This window comes from Hyperoodon ampullatus, assembly GCF_949752795.1.
Source record: "Hyperoodon ampullatus genome assembly, chromosome: 3".
In the NCBI taxonomy this organism is placed as follows: domain Eukaryota; kingdom Metazoa; phylum Chordata; class Mammalia; order Artiodactyla; family Ziphiidae; genus Hyperoodon; species Hyperoodon ampullatus.
In genome coordinates this window covers 55,948,237-55,973,292 of record NC_136916.1, presented here as the reverse complement: position 1 = coordinate 55,973,292, position 25,056 = coordinate 55,948,237, and the positions used below count along the sequence as shown (strand labels likewise).

At 38.0% G+C, this 25,056-nt stretch overlaps 1 protein-coding gene across 1 annotated transcript; it reads right to left on the bottom strand.

The window, feature by feature from the left end:
- Positions 1-6,969: 6,969 nt before the first annotated feature.
- Positions 6,970-24,615, bottom strand: RAB11A (RAB11A, member RAS oncogene family). Its single transcript, XM_079699679.1, has 5 exons — positions 24,483-24,615; positions 17,720-17,915; positions 17,265-17,458; positions 16,224-16,304; positions 6,970-7,193 (listed from the first exon to the last, which is right to left on the bottom strand). Exons 1-5 carry the CDS (start codon positions 24,520-24,522, stop codon positions 7,054-7,056), a joined length of 651 nt encoding a protein of 216 aa, XP_079555805.1. The 5' UTR covers positions 24,523-24,615; the 3' UTR covers positions 6,970-7,053.
- Positions 24,616-25,056: the final 441 nt, after the last annotated feature.

Sequence of the window (25,056 nt, the reverse complement as noted above, 5' to 3'; positions counted from 1 at the left end):
GCAAAGCTGGAACAGCTGCTACAGGAAATGTGGGAGTTCTGAAGCCCTTGATACACATTGGAAGTCTGCCATGGAACCCATTAGTTTGGGCAATAACCAGCAAAAGCAAGAAAATAAATAAATGAGTAAATCCTCCCTCCCCCACTTCACTCAAGGCTTAAGCAAATTTTATCTTTAGGGGAAAATATAATACTTACATGAATGCTGCATGTATGCATGGGAGCAAGTGATCAGCAATAGCAAATTTACTTTCAAAAAAAGCCTTATTAAAATATAAATACTAGAAAATTACTTTGTAGGCCCAAGTAAATATTTCTCATACATATGTAGGAAGAAATATAGATAAGAGACTTACCTCAGTATTTCAGGGCAGCAAGTGCTCAAATATCTTTCTCTTTCTCAAGTAAGATCAAGAAGCATGGTGAAGTCAGATCAGCAAGGAGAAACTTCGTCTCAATCCCAGGTTTTATTTTCTTCCCTTAGCCTGCTTGTACAATAACTGCTGCCTGGCAAACTGCAAACAAGCACTCAAGTTTCGTTTCACCTCTTTTTTGCCAAGTATCTTCTGGCAAAATTCAGCAAGAGGTGGCATGGTGGACTTGCTAAAGCACTAGGTTGAGATTTGAGTGTTACTTGCCCTCTCTGGGTTCCTTTTTTCCCCATGTATTGAAAAAAAGGTAGAAGCAGAGAAAGGTAAGGGAGCTCTGACAACCCTTCAGCTCTAGCATTCTATGATTTTTAAAGAAATGTAATACAACTCAAATCAGGCAATACAGTGAAGAAGGGAAAGGCAGAGGGTGTGATTAATCTATTGTGACAACAGCTGCCTTCACATATCTAAGAGTTACTGGTAAAAGACATTCCAATCTAACAGAGCACCTACTAGGAACTTCTGTCTAGCACTGTCACAGATAGGTTCATGGTCAAGCTAAACATGTGCACTGTGCATTTTATTGGCAACATGGAAAAATCTGTTCAATTATTTTACAGAAATTAAGTTTTTACTCAAAGTGATGTGCATACAATTCAAATGAATAAGAAAAACACAATTACTGTACAATAGCATAAGTGCAACTATGAAATGGCAATACTTTTTTAAACACCCCAGATTTGTAATATATTTGTTCACTGTGCAGAGGGATCGTACCTTGTACAAAATAAAATGAATTTCTCAAACTAATTTAACAAGAATGCCCACTGTTGTGTTGCAAACTGAAAATGTGTCTATAATCTACACCTTAGGTTTAAACGTAGAACTAACCTACATTTTGTGTGGTCACTCTAGACAGCCAGAAAAGTGAAAATCATCCCAATAGATGTTTGAAAATAAAGTGAAAAGGTTCTATCAAATTTATAACAAGAGTCTCTTCCTTTTAAGTAATGAATGGGAGCAACACATTCTTATTCATGTACAAAAATTATTGAAATATCTCATACACATCAGTATACTCAAATAGAGAATTTCTCTGCTTTCACAAAGATTTGGACTCACAGACAACTATTACAACTTGTGCTCAGCTCCAGAGACACAAAGGTACTTCTATGGAAAGGAAAAAAGGCAAGTGTAAGGGCCACCTAATTAGCATAAGTGCAATGAAGAGCTGTCCACCAGAAGTTATCACCCACTACAGTACTCTGGGCGCATCTGTTTTAGGACTTTTTAAAACATATCCTTGTGACCTAACTGGTAAAGAAGCAGCAGAATTAATTTTGTAATAAAATACAAACGCTAAAAAATAGCTTACTGAATGCATTCAATGGTATAAGTTTAAAATTTCTCCCTTATACTTTCAAAGTTTTGTATGTAATCCTCATACTTAAGTGCTCCTTCAGTTCACAAGGCTTACATGATACTCAAAAGTTATTTCCACTTAATAAAATGTCTAACCAAGAACTTTTGCTATTTAGAGACAGACTCATTCAGAAAAGATCTAACAGACAATCCTCAAAGGCCGGGAGGCTAGGGCTTTGACATCTGAGTGAAAGACAAAACATAATCAAGGGTTATAAGGCTAATAAAGGTATTTACTGAGAATAATAGTGCTTTAAGATTATGACTTACGAGGCTCAGAATACCACCCAATAGCATAAATGACAACCAAAGGCGGCAGGTTGTGCACTCAATCACTGCAAGTTGTGCACTCAATACAGGAGATTCAAGAATGATACCATTAGCCATTCATCCAGCCAGAGGGAAGACAGAAGAGGCCCAATTAATCTGTATGTGGCAACAGAAGATGGAAAATCTTTCTCAGAAGGGGTGGATGATGGATACATAAGGGATTCATTATACTATTATTTATACTGCGTATAATAATTATGTATTATTTATGTAATAATTTTATGTAACAATTTTTAAAATGTTTAATCTAAATGGTAAAATTCTCAGACTATAGCCCCCCAAGCTAAACTAGAATGAACCCTAGGGTTAGCCCCTTCACTCTTTTAGATGGTCCTTCCTTATTGTTCTGACACAGGGTTGTAGGAAGGATAAATATTAGGAATGTAAGTATGAACAAAGCACTTTCCCTACCCTTGTAGATCTTACAATATAGCAATTATAGAAGGGCAGGGATAAATAGAGGACCCTGGTGATTAGTTTATACATTTTCTTCCCTGACCTGCAGAGCTAGAAAGACTCTGAGCAGTGGTCCAACCACAAACCCAGAGAAGGAGGAAGCTCTGGTCTGCAGCGCCGGTTGTCAGATTACCTCATTATTCCAGTTTCTGCCTCCCAGGCCATTGTCTAGCCCAGCAGATGGCCCTCCAGAGCCTTAGGAGTGAGTGCTAAAAGCCATACACTTATTCATTAGGATGCGGATAACAGGGTCTGAGATTTTGTGGTTTGGGGCCAAGGTTAAGTTCTACTGACTCAACCACAGGAAAGGAATCCTGTTGGCTATTAATTTTCACCATCACTGGTACTGATAACATAGTAGTTAACAGCCAATATACATGACACATGTGCCAGGACCTATCAATTCTATGCTTAATAATGTTAAATAATTCAATTCAAATGTTTACTAATAATTAATTACTATCCTAATAGACAAATAATGCCATTTATATCATTGTGTGCACACATAAACCTAAACACTTGGATTTAATCATTGGTTCTATTGGTGGAATCAGTCCATGGACTGATCTACCTTACTAGGTTCCACTTAGAGATGAAAAAAAAAAAAATTAAACACAAAATGTTTTTAAAGGTTCTCTCTCCCAAACATGAATATATTTCAAAGTATATATTAAAAGCCAGCAGAATTTTCTTTTAACAGTAAAAGCCAAAAAACAGCAGTTCTCAGCTCACAGTTGACATAGCAGCCCCTCAAGTGCTCCTCCCCCCTTAGTACATATGGTACTTTGATGCATATTGTTGAAATTGACAGTCATTTTGCCAATGTTCTGAAAGCTTTCATCTTATTTAATGTTGTTAACATGGAAATAAAGACAGCATTTTAATCAAGTTATTATAAGACCAAAAACATCTTGCAAAATATACACGATTTTTATCTATTAAATTTAAATTTTAGTTAGAATGTATAATAATTTGGCCCTAGTACCTGAAGAAAGTGTTCATTCATAGAATTACTGAATTAAGGCTGGGATAAACCCCAGAAATGATCTAATCCAGTCCCCTCATTAACTGGAAGAAAGTGAGGTTCAGAGATAAAATGACTAGAAGACCTGTGACTAGATTCCAAGTCTTTCTCACCCAGTCCAGTGCTCTATTAGAGCTGCCACTTTCAATCTTTTAACTCAGAATTTAGCATACTTTCTAATATATGCCTAGTATCAACTTCCTTTCAAATATTCTTTCTCTATCCTCCAATTCAGCTTTTAGGAAAATAGATACCATTATCTCTCAGTCTAATCCTAATGGTCTCCCTTACATAAACTGTAATGATATTAGCATTCTGTATTACATTATCGTTACCATCAGCCTCCCACAGTTTCTTTAAAAGATTAGAATGACAACTCCAGTTTATTCGGTGTATTGTATAGATGAGTGAAAAAGGTGACCTGTCAAATCCCAGGAAGGGATGCAGCACCAGCACTGCTCCAACCAGGAGAACAAAAAGCAGCTCTTTAGCACTAGTTTGACTGTTATGCTAACCCACTAAATGTTGTGGTGAAAGAAGGTCCTTTCACTGTCTTTGTTCATTTTTTTTTCACACAGGGAATAGATATCCTTATGCACAGTCCTTATGCAAAATTCATATTTTGTTTTGAATTTTTTTCTCAGGCTTATGATGTTTGTGTGACATCAAATAACCAGCCTCCATTTTTCTCCTCTGTTTTAAAATAAAAATCTCCAGAAATTGAAACCTAACAGGTTGGAGTAAGTTCTTAATTATCTACCCAGCCTTTGAATTATTCTGCTTCTGGTGTTGGCCAAAATTGCCTAAATAGTAGAGCTTTTTTTTTCTTTTTTAAGGTAGATGGAAGAGATTATCACAATAGCTCAAACCACTGAGAGGGTTTGCATTTTGTAAATATAAGTCACTGACGACAAAATTAAGATGTTTATTTCCCCAATGATGAAATAAATATGACTAGCTCTGATGGGCAATCCAAACTCAAGAAGTCTAACTTTCCTGCAGAACCCTCTGGCAGAAGTCACCAACTAGCACCCCTTCTTAGAATTACAATTTAGCATACTCAGTGCAATGGCTAAAGAAACTTACCCTTACAGAGTAACAACTACTATTAGAGAGAAATCATAAATAGCATTTTAGAACAATGACATACAAGTTAAAATCAAGATGGCTAAGTGACTTTTCAGGACAATACAATAGGTTTTTTAAAAATTCAAAGTTAAAATAACTGAAAAGCAAGGTCAAAAAGCAAAATACTTCTAAACTACCTTGAACCCTAAATTGTCATAATATTTAAAAACTTAATGTTTCTTACTTGAGACAGTCTGTCTCCTGAGATACTATTCAGAATGAAGACACTTGTTGAAATGCAATCAGATTCATTTTCTACTACTACTTAAGGTTTCTTGGAATTCTCTCAAGATCCAACCATGCCCAAGGCAACATTAAGTCTACATTTGGTAAAAATTCAAAGTTACTTTATTCATTTTCAATTCACTACCTAGTTTCTTCTTCTCTTAAGTAATTTTGTAAAAAATTTACTACCAATTTTGAGTAAAATAGTGATGGAGCCTCTTCTTGGGTCTGGTGACACTGCTTCGGACCAAAGTACAGAGATTACTTTCCTAATGTTTTTGGTAATATTCAATACTTTTTCCAAGAACAGCATAATTGAACTATATGTCTAAAATCAAAGCTGAATTCACACAATGATACCTCCAATTCAGTTGTTTACTCTGTAATCCAAGGACCTATGTATGCTCTTACTCATCAGAAGCAAATATTCCATGGCTACATCCAAAGCACTCAAAGGAAAAATATAATCTGACAACATAAAGAATAGTCCCCCTATAACTGTTTATTAGAATGTGAATATATTCCAAATCAATAACTAAAAAAAAAAAATCAAGTTACAGAGCATGCATAAAATACAAAGTAGCGATTTACAAATAGATAGTAGTATCTTCATAACCAATACACCAAAATAATAAAACGGCTACAGAGAAAAACTAAATTGACTAATCACAGCAATGCCTTCCGTGCGCCCCACACATCATGAGCACCGCAAAAGACAGAAGATTAACTATGAAACATAGTAATCTATGCAAGCCCACACACATGTATATTTTGGGGATATTCCACCATCCTGAATAGTATCACTTTAGTTGACACAACTTGTAGAACACTTCAGAGTTAAGTGCTCAATACTATCCACAAGAAAACAAAACTAAATATTAGTGTGCACATTTCTGAATGAGAAATGAGTTGCTCCATTGATTTCAATAATGTAGTGGAAGAAAACTTTCAGGTTTGTACAATGCCTAAATGCATTCTATTTAACTCAAGGTACTACTTCATCTTGCATACTAAAAGAATACATGCCTTTAAGTGGTACCACTTGAGCAGAAATTAACCTCTCACTGTATTCTTTAGACATACTGAAACCAGATATTTAACTGGACTATATTCCATAATATACTGCAAAACTCAAAAATCAGCATTGTTAAAATAATTTTCCATGCCTGCTGGTGGATATGGTGATAAAACTAGGTTGCATTTCATTTACTGGAAGGTTTTAAGACAAAATTAACACTTCACCATTGGATACTAAGAGCATTAAACCAGTTATTGCCTGAGCAATAAAATGCCACACAATCTACTGCTGGGAAATTAGAGAAGTTAAATGACTTGGGCTGCCTGATTACTGTAACAGAGGCACCTCATATGGAATTCCACCAGTCTCTCCAGTTCCCAGCCTGCCAGGCAGCGCTGTTTAACATATGGCCCCATAACCATACTGCTACTGAAATCATCACAGTCTTTTGTGTTTATTAAGATAATTCTTATCCAGAAAAAAGTGCCCCCCTCTCTGATCAACTTTGATGTTTACAAAAATTAAAAAACAAAATTTACTAAACTACATAACCCTATTAAGGCATGTTAGAAATTGACTTCCAGAATAATGGAAAATTTTCAAGCTCTCAAAATTCTGCTATGTTTATAGGGCAATTCTTAGATTTATGGAAATATACACTGCACTGAGAGAAGAGTGTATTAATTATAAGCCGCTCTGTGGCAAAATGATAGCTTATTTCTACAGTCTTCTTAATTTGATTTAATCAAGACCAACAGATCTGAGCTTCAAGGGATCAAGTTATATTATGTCCTACAGTGACAGCTTCCATGATGAAAAGTAAACAATAATTGAGGAATCCAAACATTCAGTTTATTAAACTAAGGCTAGTGAAGCCATAGCATGAAAAAAAAGCTGCAGTCATTCGGGACAAGTGGATGATTTTATAAAGCTAAAATCAAAAGACTTAAGACATGGAAAAATTCATAAGTATGACGAAGTAATAAAACACAAAAATGACCACAAGAATTACAAATATATTTAAATCTCAGACCTGGGAACTGGACTATACACAGCCTTCTAGGGGAGAAGAGAAACGCCTTATATGTTCTGACAGCACTGCACCTTTGGCTTGTTTTCAGTGGTTGGTGGAACATGAATAGGAACCACATTGTTGCTTGGAGACATGTCATTTTCACGTCTGTCTGACATTTGCTTCTGGGAAACAATGCGGTATATCTCTGAGTAAAAAAGAAGAAACAGCAACACCCAGTGTGAACAGACCCATAAATCGTTGATAAAAAAGATACAGAGAGGCAGAAGTTATATTCATAAGAGAAAAAAATGCAAATAAACTGAACAGAGACTGCATATACTCAAAGTTTTACTTTCAAACAGCCACTGATTCGAGTCAATCCATTATTTCACAACAATTTCCCTTAGGGTAAGAAGAGAAATAAAGGTTTTCCATTTCAGAGGGAAAGGTTTACCAATCAGTTAAATAAATCTTTGTCTAAAGAGATTACACAGTTTATGGGCTTAGATCTAAATTTCTACCCTTACCAAAAAAACCTACATACATTGACACTGTACCACAGAAAAATATTTAAATCTGCATTATCAGACACAGTAGGTATTTCTGTTGGCTACATAGGGAAGCATACAACTTCATAAACAAGTCAAAATCCCAAAGGACTCTTGGAAAAGAAGAACAGAAAGATAATGTTTATCAGTGCCTCCTGAACTAAAGTTAAACTGTAATGAAATAATTATTCAAATCAAGAAACTTAAGATTTTCTATGACACTTATCAAAACTAATTGTTCATGCCTCTCTTTCGCTTTGTCACAGCTTACCCTTCCCCCTCCCCATATCCTCAAGTCCCAAACGTAAGGTAGATAGATAGTGGGAAGCAGCCGCAGAGCACAGGGAGATCAGCTCGGTGCTTTGTGACCGCCTGGAGGGGTGGGATGGGGAGGGTGGGAGGGAGGGAGATGCATGAGGGAAGAGATGTGGGAACAGATGTATATGTATGACTGATTCACTTTGTTATAAAGCAGAAACTAATAAAAAAAAAAAACTAATTGTTTAGCATCTACCTCTTCCACTAAACAAACTAGTGGATGAGGAACGCTGCCTGCCGTATCAGTAGACAAAGATGATGGGCCATCAAGCCATCAGCCGCTGCACCCACCCCCCTCTCCCACGGTGCACCCCGAGGGAATTCAGGATGGAGAAAAGTAGGATACTGGCCCTAGATAGTTAAGGTGCGTATCAAAGGAGTAATTTCAATGAGCCCAGACTCTTGCATCTTCCCATACAAAGAAAGGCCCTAAATTCATTAACTTGAGATGTCTGGTTTTCCTTAATTAACAGTAATCTTTTGATGTTCCAGACTACCTAGTTTTTGTTCAAGAAACTCCTATATATCCTGGCTCCTCCCTTACCTCTTCAGAACAGTCTCTCAGAGCTATCTGAGAGGCTGCCTCCTGGGCTTAAGTCCTCAGCAAGTCCGCCAAATAAGACATAATTCTCAACTTTTAGGTTGTGCATTTTTTTCAGTCAACAAACTATAAGGACCAAAAGTGTATCTACTTAATTCACTGCTGTATCTCCAGCATATAGTAGGGGTTTGATAACTAAGTACATGAATAAATGTTATTAAATTCCTCTACAGCAAGTATCCTTACTTAATATATTGTATATGGTATTACAGTGCACTGCCTAAAAGTAGCTCCCTCTGACTATATAAACTCCTTACAAACAAAGAATGTATCTTACCTTTGTTCTCAAAGTGCTCCCTCCAAAAAAAAAAAAAAAAACCTCAAAAGGTAAGGGAATTCTAAAAATGGGACAAACTGACATGATATGCCTCCTATTATGATGGACTATGAAGTATAATATATTCCTATGAATGACACCTATGTATTCCTACCAAAAATGTTGAAAATGAATTTATCATGAGGAAACAATTAGATAAATCCAGACTGAGGGACATTCTATAACACAACTGGCCAAGACTCTTCAAAAAAAAGTTACTGCCACAAAATATATTTAAAGATGAGAATAAATGCTTTAGATGTGGGCTACAGCCCACCTATTTATATTAAATATACGTTAACCACCTATTTAAGTTAAATAAATACAATTCAAAATCCAATTCCTCAGTCCAATAGCCATATTTCAAGTGCTCAATAACAACCCGTAGCAAGTGGCTACTCTCTTCAGTACCCAGATATATAACAATTCCATCAATGCAATGTGTTTTCCTTGACTGGATCCTAGGTTTAAACTGTAAAAACCAAATCTATAAAAGACATTATTAGTATACCTGGAGAAATCTGAATATGAACTTGCACATTAGATAATACTACGTAAACAAAGTTCTTGGATATGATATACGGTATTGTGATTATGTAGGAGAATGCCTTTTTCTGAGGAGATAAAATGCTCACGTGTTTAGTAGTAAAGTGCCATAATGTCTACAGTTTGCTTCCCAAAGACTGAGCAAAGGGGAAGAAAAGTATATTTACACATATAGAAATAAACCAAATGTGGCAAAATGTTAATAACTGAGGATTTTAGATGAAGGATATATGGGTGTTCACTGTATTACTTCTGTAATATTTGAAAATTTAAAAAATATGAAGTTATGGGGGAAAAAAAGAAAGTGGAATCATATTTTCAAATGTACGAACATCATTTGGATTCTAGGTTGAACTGTTAAAATTTGAGACAGGAAATTTTAATATTGTTTGGATAATAGAGGACAATAAGGAATTACTGCCAGTTTTTAAATGGTTTTGTTGTTACGGGTTTAAGTCCTACCTTTTAAATATACATCATGAAATGTTTACAAATGAAATTATGTAATATCTGGGATTTGTTTCAAAATAATGGGGGAGGGAGTAGGAGGAGGAAAGATTGGCTCTGAACTGAATGAAGGTTGTTGATGGCTACATGGGAGCTCATGATAGTATCCTACTTTTGGTATGCTGAAAATTTTCCATAACAAAAAGTTAAAGAAAAGGAAATGTACTAACTAAATTAATACATTTTTTCCAAGTTAAAAACTAATTTCCCTAAAGTTGAATAACAGCAAACTGTAATCAACTGAATATGTAAACTAACAAAAACACTGACAGCTCGTGTGCCTTCTCTTATGCTTTTTTGGGGGAAGCAGGTGGCTAAAATTTATGTTTCAGAAGGTTGACAGTGGTTCAAAGTGGTGCTTCAAAGAAGCACCAAGAGAAAAAATTAGATTCCAATAAAGAAAGGCAGACTAGAATTTAAAAAAATTTAAAAAAGGATATGCAGGACGTGGTGTCTTCATTTGGATTCTTTTCATTAAAAAGGGATGGGACCGGGGCTTCCCTGGTGGCGCAGTGGTTAAGAATCCGTCTGCCAATGCAGGGGACACGGGTTCGAGCCCTAGTCTGGGAAGATCCCCATGCCGCGGGGCAACTAAACCCGTGCACCACAACTACGAGCCTGCGAGCCACAACTACTAAGCCTGCGTGCTACAACTACTGAAGCCTGCGCACCTAGAGCCTGTGTTCCACAACAAGAGAAGCCACCGCAATGAGAGGCCCGCGCACCGCCACGAAGAGTAGACTAAGAAAGCCCGCGTGCAGCAACGAAGACCCAACGTAGCCAAGAATAAGTTAATTAATTTAAAAAGAAATTTTAAAAAGGGATGGGACCAGAGTGTCTAGGGTAAAGAGAAAGACAGTCATTCAGGTTAGTGACTAAGAAGTAAAGATAATCATCAACTTACTGAAAAACTATACCATTCATTCTTTATTCTTTATGTTTTCTCCCTAATCCCCAACTGGAAGGCTCTTCTTTCTCAAGTGCAAATGATTAAATGTGACCCTCTACTAAAAATTTAACTTCTTTACAAGTGGTTTTAAATATTACATTAGGGGAACCAAAACAAAAATTATTTTGCAGGTTCTTAAATAAAAAGCAAATACTGGAAGAAAGGAAAAAGCAGAGTTCTCAGAGAACACAGAAAGGTAAATAATTAAAGAGATCTCATTACAAGGAAAGAAATTTGAGCAGTGTTATAAAACTGCCTGCAAGTACTGCATACTGTTTTGTAGAAGTAGATTATTACTACATTGCTACAGTCACCAAAAAGATGTCCGCTAATAAAAATGCCACCCAAGGCAACAAAGAAAAAGGAAAGTGCTGATCAGAAAATTAGTAGAAATTTTTTCTTTCAGTTAGAATGGGCACTAAGAAGCTACACAAGTAATTTAACATCTCTTGAGGCTGGATGTGTCACTTAAAAAAAACTTTGATAAGAAAATATAAAGCAGGTACCTTCTAGCTGGTATCTGATTAGAGAAGGTTATTTAAGTGGGGGGAGGGGAACAGGACTAATAACTTGCTAAACCAGATGCAAATATTTTCCTCTTTCAAGGGCATGTTCTCCTTTAGAACCAAATGTATGTGATATACCAATTCCTGTGCAGACCCTTTTCAAGAAGTCCAAAGGACAGGTAAGGTTAGAAAGAAAAGGAATTCTGCTTTATCGTTCTTATAACAGGATCTCTTGTATGAGATCTAAATATAAAGCAAAATATTAGTATAAAATAGCTTTAAATATAACCGAGTAAAGTTAAATAAAAGACATATGCCTATTTCTACTCTAATGGAAGTATGGATCAAGTTTCAAAGTAAATTCTAAGGAAGTTAAATGCAATAGCTCCAAATTGGGGAACAAAAAACCCCCAAATTCCTCAGTCCCTCCAAAAATTGTGACAATAGCAGAGACCTGAGTTATCCTACTACAGCCTACATCAGAATTTGTTAGACCTTCTTCAAACCTACTGCTCACGATATAAGTTTCTTGAAGGTCAAAAAAATGCTGTGATTTGACTGACACAAGGTTGCTACATGAAAAGAATCAAAGCTACTATGTCTGATTAAAAGATCCTCCCTACTCCAATAAAATTAATGCCTGAAAAACCCTAGCCTCACTTTTAAGAGACAATATGCTAAGTGAACTAAAATTCTTTCAACCAGGAATTCCCTGGCAGTCCAGTGGTCAGGACTCCATGCTTCCACTGCAGGGGGCACAGGTTCAATCCCTGGTCGGGGAAATAAGATCCCACAAGCCACACAGCGCAGCCAAAAAATAAAAATTCTTTCAACCACAGAATTAAGAATCTAGTCTCCATACTACTAAGATGGCTTGGACTTATTAATTACACGGAGAAACTTGGAGGACATCATCATAACCAACATCACCAGTAATTAATAAGACAAACCAATATCATGAGCCTTCTGATATGATGCACTGAGAACACTTTTGTGGTATTCCTGCTGAAAATACATAACCAGAACTGAATCACAAGGAAACATAAGACAAACCCAAATTGAGGGACACTACAAAATAACTGACCCATACCCTTCAAGAAATGTCAATAAACAAAAGACAAAATGAGGAACTATTCCAGATTAGAGAAAACTAAAAAGAGTTATGACAACTGAATGCACTGTATGATCTGATTACAGACTGTCTTTTGCTAATAAGGACATAATTGGAACAGTTGGCAAAACCTGAATAAGATCTGTAGCTTAACATTGATGTGGTACTATTATCTAACTCTAATTTTGATCAATGTACTATGGCTATGAAAAGACTATATCCTCGATTTTAGGAAATACACGCTGAAAAGCACTTAGGGATAATGGGCAACATGTCTGTCACTCTCAAATGGTACAGGAAAAAAACAGTATTATTTATATATTTAGAGAGGAAGAAAAAGAAGCAAGCAAGTGTGGTAAAATATCAACATCTGCGGAATATGGGTTAAAGGTATTTGCAAATACTTTGTACTATTATTGCAAACTTTAAGTCTGAATTTGTCAAAATTCAAAGTTAAAAGAAAAAAAATAATACAGTATAGGGCTTCCCTGGTGGCGCAGTGGTTGAGAGTCCGCCTGCCGATGCAGGGGACACAGGTTCGTGCCCTGGTCCGGGAGGATCCCACATGCCGCGGAGCGGCTGGGCCCGTGAGCCATGGCTGCTGAGCCTGCGCGTCCGGAGCCTGTGCTCCGCAACAGGAGAGGCCACAACAGTGAGAGGCCTGCGTACCGCAAAAAATATATATATATACAGTATGGAAAATATGGATTAATAACATCCCTCAATGAACTTGAGGATGAAAGAAAACAAAGCTGCACTGAAATTTACAGGCTAAGCAATGTATCAGGCTCACTCATGCACTAACCAACTACCTCCTAAAAATACCATCAGCAAAATTATGTCATGAAGTTACTGTCAAATTCATGGTGTCAAGAATGGCATGGGTCGATTCTAAAAAAAAGCAACACAGTTAACTTTGAAGTAACAATGGAGATACATTTTCTAATACATAATTTTGCATCTTAAAAAGTAAAAAGCTATTTTTTTCTTCCAGCAACATCAAAATACAACATAAATGCTCCCTTAATACTGTTAACACGTAAGGCAGAATTAAGCCTAATGAGAATACTTTTCTATTTCCTGTTTTTTTCTATGCATTAATACTCCCACTATTATATAGAAAAGTTTAGAACAAACATCCTAACACTTGCAAAACACAGATGTCTGCTGCCATATGCAGTGATCTCTGATCCCACAGATCAACACTGAGATTTATTACAGGAAGCTGAGGAAATAGTGGCTACATAGAGAGGAAAAGTGGTAGTAGTAAGTGAAGCTCAAGCCTTGTTTGCTTTCAAGCAATATTAATTAAGCAGTAACAAAAGCTTAATCAAGGGTGAATTTTAAGAGAAACAGCCAGATGTTCATCATTCAGGACAAAACAGATCAATTTAAAGTATATATCACTGCTTATTGATTAGTTCATGTTTGAACAGATCATACGTTCAACGTTACAAAACAATACATAAAATAGTTAACTGCAGATGGAAGAAAACACTTGGCCTCATTTTCACTCAATATGAGAAAAAACGGGCTATAAATTGAAATCAGAATGGGCTAGAATTATAGCAGAGATTTGACAGTACATAAAAAATAACCCAACAAGGACTAACTAAAGTTTTTTCAAATGAGGTTTTTCAGAGGCCTTAAGAGACTCACAGACTTTGAAGATGATTTAATTCACTCATGTTAAGACACTGAATCTTAGGACTAGAGAGGTTCACTGGCTTTAGTTACACAGGGAATGAGAGCAAAGTGATAAAAAGTAAAGCCTACAGCTCCTGGGTCTCAATTGAGTATTCAACACATTGACCCAAGAGAAACCACACAAGTAAGTGCTTAAAAAGGAAAAAAAGGATTTGCAGACATACTGCCTATTCAATCTGATCTTGCTTGCTTGAAATAATCTGCAATGAAAGTTGACACAAAGATTCTAAAAGAAAGCTACTGTGTTCCAAAGACTGTTTATCCAACCCTAGCACCAGTCCTTTATTTACTATTTTTCTGATAACAGAAAAGAATTCTAATAAACCAGGTATGTAAATCATCAATATAGTTTATTTTTAATGAGTTTTTTTTCATACCTTAACTGCTATTTAGCTACCGATATCAAATATTTACAATGTACCAGGGACAGCTAAGTATTTTACATGTACAAACTCATGTACTCATTTTTGGAGTCTAGAGTAGATGTCTCAATGACAGACAATTCTTTTCTGTGAGTTAGGTTATAGAGACAAAAACCTTTAAGTCACAACATTAACAGTCAAGTCAAATCATATCACAAGGTATTTATAAATACAAGCCCTTACTTGAAAGAAAATAACAGAACTTCCAAAACAGATTTCAACTTTACATACGAAGAAATTAAGGGCTAGAAAGGTTAAGTAACTTGCCGAAGATTATACGAGCTAATTAATAAGTGGAGCAGCCAGGACTAGAAACCAAGTCAGGCTTCTAAGCCCATGTTCCTAAACCCTAAGTTTTATTCCCTACATTTTTACAGTAAAATAACATTTAAAAGCTAAAATCTGTTGGTCTCCAATACAAGTGCTGCATACGAAGAATAACAATTTTCTTACATTATAATTGGAAGCTCATTTACTTAACCATTTCTCCATATATATTTTTTAGACCACATAAGATCACTATATATCAAGACTATACTCTAAATTATGAGTTTTTAAAAGTAATATACAGGGACCTCCCTGGTGGTCCAGTGGTTAAGACTCCACACTCCCAATGCATGAGGCCTGGGTTCGATCCCTGGTCAGGGAACTAGATCCCTCATGCTGCAACTAAGACCCAGCATAGCCAAATAAATAAATAAAAATTTTTAAAGTAATATACATTTTTAAAGTACTTAAAAGCAACTCACTGAAGTGCCTATTAGAGGATTAAGATTAAACTTTCAGATGAAGTGTTCATTCTATTAAAGACAGGGTAAATATGAGTCAACATAAATAAAATGTCCTCTTATTCCTGAGGTTGACCTGGTCTACACATCCACATTCCAAAACAGCATGAATTTTGTTCCTTTCCCACTACTTATTTAAACTTTTCAGTATGTAATCACTGACTGATTTTCTCCACAGGTAACACCTTGCTTCTTATCCAATAATAGATCATGGCAGAATTTTACTTTTTGTTTTCTCATTTAAGTTTTTAAGAATATATTTTTCCCTGGGTACTTCTATAACAAATCAGAACCAATAATGCCTTTTTTTTACTGAACTTCAAAAGGACATTCATATCTTTCCATAAATGGGATTTCAATATTTATTTTCTAAAAAGTACCATTAAGCATTGCTTTGTGCTTATGACCATGAAATATGGAATTCATGGACCAAAGTAATAACAGCAGTGAACAAATTATTTTCAAAGTATTTTTCCCACTATAAACCAGATGAATTAGGATGATTAAAGCTCAGCAAGCGGGCTTCCCTGGTGGCGCAGTGGTTGAGAGTCCGCCTGCCGATGCAGGGGATGCGGGTTCGTGCCCCGGTCTGGGAAGATCCCACATGCCGCGGAGCGGCTGGGTCCGTGCGCCATGGCCGCTGAGCCTGCGCATCCAGGAGCCTGTGCTCCGCAATGGGAGAGGCCACAGCAGTGAGAAGCCCGTGTAACGCAAAAAAAAAAAAAAAAAAAAAAAAAGCTCAGCAAGCAAGGGTTGTTAACTAATTTTGTACTCTAAACAGGTCTTGCGATAGTAGCTTTCAAATGATAGTCATTCTCAGTGTGATTTTATAGTTTAGTTTCCTGATTAATTTGTTTAAATTTCCTTCCTAATACTTCAAATTCCCACTGGTATAATCTAAAAATGCAAGTCTCACCTGTCAAGATTGTCTGAAAAGCAGCTTCTACATTTGTAGAGTCTAGAGCAGATGTCTCAATGAATGACAAACCATTCTTTTCTGTGGGGAGACACAAAAACTTCAGTCTTGTCAAATTTTAATACAAGGGATGTATTAAAGCTTTCAAAAGGAAAGTAACAGAACTTTTTTAAAGCCCAAGACCTCCCCAACTTCTTGAGGAATAAGAACACATGTTACTTCCACGTTAGTAGATTAAAAATGACAGCGAGAAATTTTCACTGACTTCTTAATTAAAATAAATACTCGTTACATCTAAATACTACCACTAGCAATGAACATTAGGCATAATGTAGTAAACTTATCAAATACTCAGCTAATTTCATCCCTTACTGGGCTTCTCCCCATCAACCACATAGCTATGGTATGAACGTGGGTGGGTATATGTGATTCACTCAGAATTCTGTGACTGTATTATCTGAAATAAAGCTTCTCTCCTAGAAAACTGAAAAACTGTGATAGAAAATTTTATTCACAGCATAATTAATAGTGGAAGGTCACAATTTTCACTAGTCAAGAATGTACAATGTTGCCTTCTAGTAGGCTGCCCCTACCAGTACAGAGTCAACAGATAGGCAGATCCTCTATAAAGCCAAAAAAGTTACAACTCCTAAGCAGCTACATCCCTGTTGGTCCTTGACCACTCCCTAGGCCACTACTTTTCGGACACACATAGAACAAGCCTTAGTAGAACACAGACATAATGGAAAAAGGCAGGAAGCACAGAATAAACATAGATTTCATCTACCCGTTCCAGGGAGAGAAAAGAAGACAGTATTCATATTCAATTTTTGGCAGCAAAAACTCAAAATACTAGTTTTAATAACTCAAAGTTAAGCAAAAGAGTCGTACAGTCATCACACACTTTCAAAACAACAATACTTGTTAAGCGTTCATGTTTACCTTTCCAAAACTACTGTAACCGATTACCCTCATGGGAGGGTTATCAAAACTGCAAGAAATACAGAATCACTGTAATATCACAGAATTCATATCACTAACCTGCAAAAGCTCTTGCTTCATCTGTAGGAACCGCCCTGAGATGGCGCAAATCACTCTTATTGCCCACAAGCATGATAACAATGTTACTATCAGCATGATCTCTCAGTTCTTTCAGCCATCGCTCTACATTTTCATACGTGAGATGTTTAGCAATGTCATAAACCAATAAGGCACCTACAGCTCCACGATAGTATCTGAAAACAGAAACATGTATTTAACTATTAGAAAACAACCACAAGATGGAAGAGAACACCAGAAAAGACTAAGTATATGGAATATATATATATATATATATACATACACATATATATAGTTTTAAACACACTTATAAATTTTAGAATCCTAATACCGGAATTCTTTAAAGGAAACAAAACAGTACCTTTTGCCAATACCAAAAGTCAGCTAATTCACTTTGGTAGCCTATTTCACAGAACTTAAAAAACTATGAGACTTACGCTGATGTTATAGCTCGGTATCGCTCTTGCCCTGCCGTGTCCCATATCTGTGCTTTTATTGTTTTCCCATCAACCTGGATGCTTCTTGTTGCAAACTCTACTCCAATGGTGCTCTTGCTTTCAAGATTAAACTCATTTCGAGTAAATCGAGACAGGAGATTACTCTTTCCAACACCAGAATCTCCGATAAGGACAACTAAAAAGACAAAGAACTTAATGTCAGATGAATGAGGCACACACATTCACAATGCCATCATGTTTTAAAGCAAAAAAAGACAGGGCATCTGATTTTTAAAAAGGGATGAGGGTGGGGGTGGAGCTGAGTGCCCATGTTATCAATCGATAAAACCAATTTATTCTTTTTAACGTGTTTCTACCTGCATAGTGACTTCCACACATCATCTTCCACACATCATCTGCTTAGCACAGATAAAGTATCCTGTCTCACACATGCAAATTTTAATCATAGGTCTACTAGGCACTGATGACAGGCTAATGCATTAATTTAACAATCAACGCTATACCAACCTTACTACCTTAGAAGGTAATAACTTGAAAGATAAATCCTAAACCAAATGAACAATTTGTGATATGAAAATGTATTAGACATGAAAGCAACAAAGGATGTTAGTGCCCTAAGTATGTTCTACTTAGTCTCATCAAAGCCTGGATGACCTCAGGACTCATACCTAGGCAAAATGAAACACACGTAACACAGAAGGCATCAAGTTTATAAACTTTGCCACCCAGATCACAGAAACTACAATGGCCCTTTCATAGTTACATTTACCAGACTGGCAGGAGACTAGAGACCCCTCCAAAAACAAACACCCCACTAAGTTTAACAGGGGCCCTAGAAAGCTGACTAATAACTCTGACTTACTCTGAGTCAAAGCCAAAGCAAGGAGGGCCTACACTTTTACTTACGACTTAATGAATTTAAAAAAAAAAAAAAAAAGGCTTGATTAGATGAATTTATTTCCTATGATTACTATAGGAGGCAGTTTATTTACTAGCTAAATACAGTGGATTCTTTTTCACCTAAGGTGATATTACACTTCAAAAACAATGGGGCAATAGGCAGTCAGCTTGTTTTAAAGCATTTCTATCTGAATTTAAAGAACAAATGAGTTCACAGGTTTACAGAATCTGAGCTTGATAACACTTTTTTCCTTGGTAAAAAATTTTTTCAAGATTTCAGAAAATATTATACTTATTCCTACTGTTGACTACTAATGCTGCTTCTTAGTTCTTATTAGTTAATTGACTTATATACCAGGACTAGATAATCAAACATGCAAGAATAACACCAGGAATAAGACCATGCCTTACTAAAAGAGACTGGTATCTGGTAGAGGGTGGCAAGGGCAGTGAAAACTGTGAGAGCTCACTGCACTCAGGTCAGAGGGCAGAGTCCATTACGCATTCCTTCCTTGCCACAAGAGCGGATATAAGCTGGCCTCTGGTCAGTCTTGGAGAGAGTACAATTAGCAAATGCGTATCTTTCTGGCCTCGTCTATCAGCTGATTCAGCAAGGAATCATCCCGGCAGCAGTGACCCCATGCAGCAAAATGCATAGTTATTTCTAGTTATATAGTCAATTAGAGGTGTCAGAGGTACTGCAGCAAACACAGATAATACAGTAAATGCTTTAATTTGGATACCAGGGAAGAAGATGCTAAGCTCGTGAAAGTAACGTACAAAAACAATGCACTTCCAATTTTATAGGATAGTTGGTTGATATGTTAGTTCTCAAGGTCCCCCATTCTAGATGTGAAATGAAATCCCAGTTTCAGTAATCAAGTTCACCCTATTAGCAGGGTGTACTCACTGCTGCCTCTTAGTGTAAGAGGCTGGATGTTCTGCTGAGGAAAACTGAATCTTTTCTGGCCCCATGCTAGCACTGAGGTATAAAAGTCTCACTTGAAGTGGGAATAGGACAGAAGGGAAAACCCAAAAAGCTGAACGTTTCTACTGCACAGGCACTCAGATACATCAGATATATCGATTTAGAAGCCAGTCATTTAGTTTAAAGCCAAAGAGCAAGACATCTAGAATGATAATGCCTTTGGAAAATAAATAAATAAATAACTCAAAGAACACTTTCTCCATCCCACAAAAACTCTAGTACTTTCAAATTTTGGTCTCTTGCCTTTCAACCTCCACTTTAATGATTATGTTCATTATCTCCCCATCCTCAAATCTTTATGCCATCATAAAAATATTTAGTGAGGACGTGTTTTCCCCTTGATATAACCAATTAATTTTAACATAAAATTAGTACCCTTATCTGAAAATAATTCAAGATTCATGAATACTTTATATAATATAAAATAGTTATCTCAACTAGACATGGAAAAGGCTGACAGAATTATGACTAGCAACTTCTTAAAGGATTGTATCTTAAATGACAACAGAAGGTATTGGTTCTTTAAGAATAGCGCTGCCGGGCTTCCCTGGTGGCGCAGTGGTTGCGAGTCCGCCTGCCGATGCAGGGGATGTGGGTTCGTGCCCCGGTCTGGGAAGATCCCACATGCCGCGGAGCGGCTGGGCCCGTGAGCCATGGCCGCTGAGCCTGCGCATCCGGAGCCTGTGCTCCGCAACGGGAGAGGCCACAGCAGTGAGAAGCCCGCGTACCGCAAAAAAAAAAAAAAAAAAAAAAAAAAGAATAGCGCTGCCAAAATGATGCTGAGAAATGACACACTAAGGAAAGCTGCTTCTATTCAGTTGCCAAATGAGAAACCACACCAAGAAAGGTTATATTTAGGCTCACTAAAAAATAAACAAACTAGAATGGGTTAAATTACCTAAACAACAGAAGAGAATTTACTGCCTATGATTTAAAAAAACAAACCAAAAACCCGAAAGTTCATGGACTCAGACTTAATTTCTAATCAAAACAGTTTCTCTCATTAAGATGACAATACTTAATTGATTTTTTTTAATGAGACAAACTATATGACCACATCCTATAGTTCAAGAAAGGAATTTGAAGTTTTTCCTATACTTTCCATAACTAGTATCTTAGGTTAAAAGTACTTCCACTTTAAACATTTTATAACTATAGCCATCTACATAACATATATATACGTGTGTAAGCATAAATTAAATAACAGCATCTGTATATGAAACATGTATCACATTTCTAAAATAACCTGATAATATTCATTACCACTTGGTTAATTAACCTCATCTGCTGAATTTTATGTATCATCTCTAATATCTAATGCTAAATTTGGTTCATTATATATCAAATACTATGCTGCTAAATGCCATAAAAACAGAATATACATATTAACTGACCATTTTTAACAAAAATTTCCAACTCTTCAACCACATTTAGTTTTACACACTCTCTTGCAAACTAACGTACTGGATTAAAATTTAATTAAACAAATTAGCCATAGTATCTCAGACCTAAAAGTTATCACCTGAAGGAGTAACTGATAATTTTCATACTGGCTTTTATAAATAAACTTGGAGATCTTTCTACTCTTTCAACTATTCATAGTCCAATCTCACCAAGAGTCTTTAAAATTCAATAAGGCTGAAGTCTAGACAAGTTTTTCTAGATTCAGCAGAACCCAAATTGCTCAACCAAAAGTTGTGAAAGAAAACCTATCAAGATGCAAGACAGCAAAGTTCCTATGATCGGTCCCACTGGCAATCAGCTGATGTTAATTACTACTGACCTTCAACGAGACTGAAAAGAAAATGGTATAGACTATGTATCCAGGTATTTTCAGAAAATGTGACTCTGACTGAATTGGTGTCTACCACAATATTTGTAAATAGGAACTATGATTGATTCATACTTCATTTATGTGTCCCAAAGGGCCTTAACCACATTGTGTGTAAATATTTGTGGAATTAAAGTTTTTAAAATAAAAAGTTAAGTTTTAAAAATAAAATTAATTCCCCACCTCCACCAAAAGTCTCACTGTTGAACTTAACTAAAGATTAATGTTCAAGAACAAATACATAGTTTAGAATAATGCTCCTGCTCTCCCCACATTACATTCCCACTTGGACCACTCCATCCTACACCAATCAAAATATTCCTTCATTTTCAACTGGTTAGAGTTACAAACTAATTTACAATTCCCTCAACTCTTGTTTGCTAGGTAAGTATTCTTCCAGCTAGACAGCTGCAGCTCATCTCAGGGAATAAATCTATGTAGAATGAAACCACTTAAAATGAAATTATTGTTGCTTCACTTTAAATTATAATTGTATAAATAAGAAATTGGCTATATAATCATCACAGAAGTTAAAAAGTGACTCATATCCTGTAAGAGATTTTAAAAAAGTGGATATCTTTCTCAGCAGAATTTTTAAAATACCTTATCAAACAGCAAAATGTACAACACATGAAACCATAACCCATGGAAATATAAAACACTTTAGGAGGTCCTAGTTTTAAGTTTCTTTACTAATACTTAAATGCTCTTACAGTTATAGATTCAGGTTTAAAAAAAACCCCGAATTCTTTCACATTATTACCATTTATTGAGTCCTCACAGAAGCTAAAATTTTACAATCAGTCTCATTTAATTCTCACAACAGCCCTGAGAGGTGTTTTTTTTTTTAATAGATGAGGGAACTGAGGCTCAAAAAAGTCATCTTTCCAAAGGTCACAAAGCAAATGTAAAACCTGAGTCAGTATTTGAACCCAGGCCTGTGTGATTCCAAAGCCCTGTGCTCTCTCAATCATTGTTAGTAGGATGGTCTAAACCCAAAGCTAAGTTAAAATTTCTTAAGCCAATCCAGGATCCTGAGTATTCTTTGTGAGAAAATAACTGGCTTCTATAACCAACATTCAAGTTCTAAAACAAACAGGAGAAATACTCTGATAGTCTATCTCGTCCTAAATTAATTACTTCAAAAGTACCTAGCTGCCCACTGCCCTTGCACCTTGTTTAAAAAAACAAATCTCTCTTTAATGACTAAACCCCAGTCTCCAGGGTCTCACTTAAGTAACCGCACCAGACCTCAGATGCCTTCAGCCAAGAGTGTGCAAACTAATTCATGTTTCTTTTTTCTATTTGCAAAATGCATTAAGTACCCTCTTCTCCATAAATGCCTTTCCACTATCAGGGGGGTGGGAGTGGATACTGAAGGTACTCACCCTATATAAAAATTTCTGGCCCAGAAGAATAAGTGGTGATAAGGGCATATCATCCGCTAGTGTGCCAAGATTTGCAAAGTATTGGTAAAGCAATGTTTCCTGCTTGTTTAGTCAACCATTCTTAGCACCCAGTGGCAAAGTTAGAAACAGTCACCAAGCTTAACATTCTTTTTAAACTCCACCCTCCACTGTAAAGCTTTAATAGCAATGGCTTCTTCCTCCTTGGTAATGATCTTTGTTCAGCATACTACTGATGGCTGCCCTCCTAATTCAGGAGCCGAGAAAGACCATCAGAGAGAGCACATTCATCCAACAAAAAAAGCATTTAGTGTACTCTTCTCTCAATGAAAACTGTGTCCATTATTTTTGTTGATTAAAAAAGAAAACTATTTGGATTCTTTCTGGACTAACCAATAAGCAATTCTTTTTTTTCCACTCCCCACCCTCCAATATGTTTTGTCCAAGTGCACTACATGTTTCCCTACCTTATGAAAAATATTTAATTTGACCAAAGAGCACGCAACTTCCCCATGCCGCTCCCCCCTCCACCTCTGGGAAAAGGTATGCGGCCAACTAGGACTCTTCCCTTCCTGTTCTAAAAACACCAAAAGGTTGGATCCTCCCAGTGTTGCAGCAGGAAGCAACCAGTCCACAGCGATAAAGAAAGCTAGTATTTGTGCAGCGCACAACCTTTCCTGCTCAGGAACTGGGCCTTCAGGTCTGGCAAGGATAACAGCCACCACCCATCCGCAACCCCTTCTCTCGAGCAGAGTCAAGAGCTATCCCAGGCTGTCTGCCGCTGGGAAGGGAGGGTAGAAGAAAAAAGACTAGGTGGCAAGTCACATCGGTCTGCCGGGTCACTGCGACAAGTGCGCGCGTGGGTGCTGGGACGATCCCTCCTGCCCTACCCCCCAGCGTCGGGGGTCGCACACGAGACGTGGGAGAGCTCTTCAACTATCTGGGGAGGGAAGGCAGAGAAAGAGCTACCAATGCTGGGGGCAGTGCGAGAAGGTTACTGACCGAGAGAACTGTGGGGGGGGTGGGGGTGGGGCCGCCGGCCCGTGCGGCTTTTAACCAGGGCCTGGCCCCGCTGATGGAAGAAGAGTGCTAGGAGAGGCGTCTGTCCGAGGAGAGGGGAAGGGGCCCTCCCGAGAGGAAAGGGCGGCGGATAAGAAAAAGACCTGTACTGGGAGCGTAGGTCGAGGGAAAGGTGAAGAGCGGAGGGAAGGGCCTGTCAGAGGGGCTCAGGGAGGGTGTATACTGAGGGGGAGGGGGCGCTCAATCCGAAAAGATGGATGGTGGGAGGGGCGCCCCTTTGAAGGGGCCCTGGAACCCGGGGAGAAATGAAGGCGATTTGGGAGACAGCAGCCGGCCGCGAGAAGGGCGCAGGATAGGGGCTCTGAGGCGTCCTCAGGCCTCTGGGGAGGTCGCTAAGAGACTGCTGTGTGGTGAGGATCCCTTCTGTGACAGGAGGGAAGGGAGCTGAGCTGGGAGACCGAAGGACGAACCGCACACAGAGGAAGGGCTGAGAAAGGCCGATCTCAGGGCAGGGGCAGCCCGCGGGCGGGTCCCCCGGGAGTGTCCCGAGCCCCCGAACCGGGACTCGGGGGAGAGTTCGAGAGCCCGTGGCCTCACCTTTGAAGAGGTAGTCGTACTCGTCGTCGCGGGTGCCCATGGCGCGGCCGAGAAGCGAAGGGGCGGGAGCAGCAGTGGTACCGGTGGGACCAGGGGGCGTCGCTGCAGGGGTAAACCGAGCGCCGAGCTTCAGCAGCCGGACCCGGTAAAGAACCCCTCCCTGCCGCTACGCCACTTCCGGCAGGCCCCCGCCCCTAAGGGGAAGTACTTCCGGGGAGGCGGTGCCCCGCCCCTGAGACTAAGAAGGGCGGTGCTCTCGGGTTTCCCTTACGTTTTCAAATTCTCGTCCACCCCTCCCCCCACCTCGGAAGGCTCAGAGCGGATACTGATCCCTGGACTGCCGGCTGACCTTCCTAGCGGCTGCTCTCCGAACTTAATGGTCTCTCCCTCATTCCATGCGCCGCCATGCCGCGAAGCGGGGCGCTGGGGAGCGCTTCAGCACTGCCTATGGTGGTTGGTTTGTGGATGAGGGCAGGGTTCTTTAAGGATTAGAGAGCCGAAGGCGAGACTTTGCGTGTGGTGGTTCCATGGTGTAATGGTTAGCACTCTGGACTCTGAATCCAGCGATCCGAGT

Excerpts from the sequence above, each read along its gene's own strand:
- RAB11A (XM_079699679.1), bottom strand. The coding sequence starts at position 24,522 with ATGGGCACCCGCGACGACGAGTACGACTACCTCTTCAAAG. Across the intron at positions 17,916-24,482 it reads GTACGACTACCTCTTCAAAG|TTGTCCTTATCGGAGATTCT; the intron begins GTGAGGCCACGG and ends TTGTCTTTTTAG. Across the intron at positions 17,459-17,719 it reads TACCGAGCTATAACATCAGC|ATACTATCGTGGAGCTGTAG; the intron begins GTAAGTCTCATA and ends TTCTGTTTTCAG.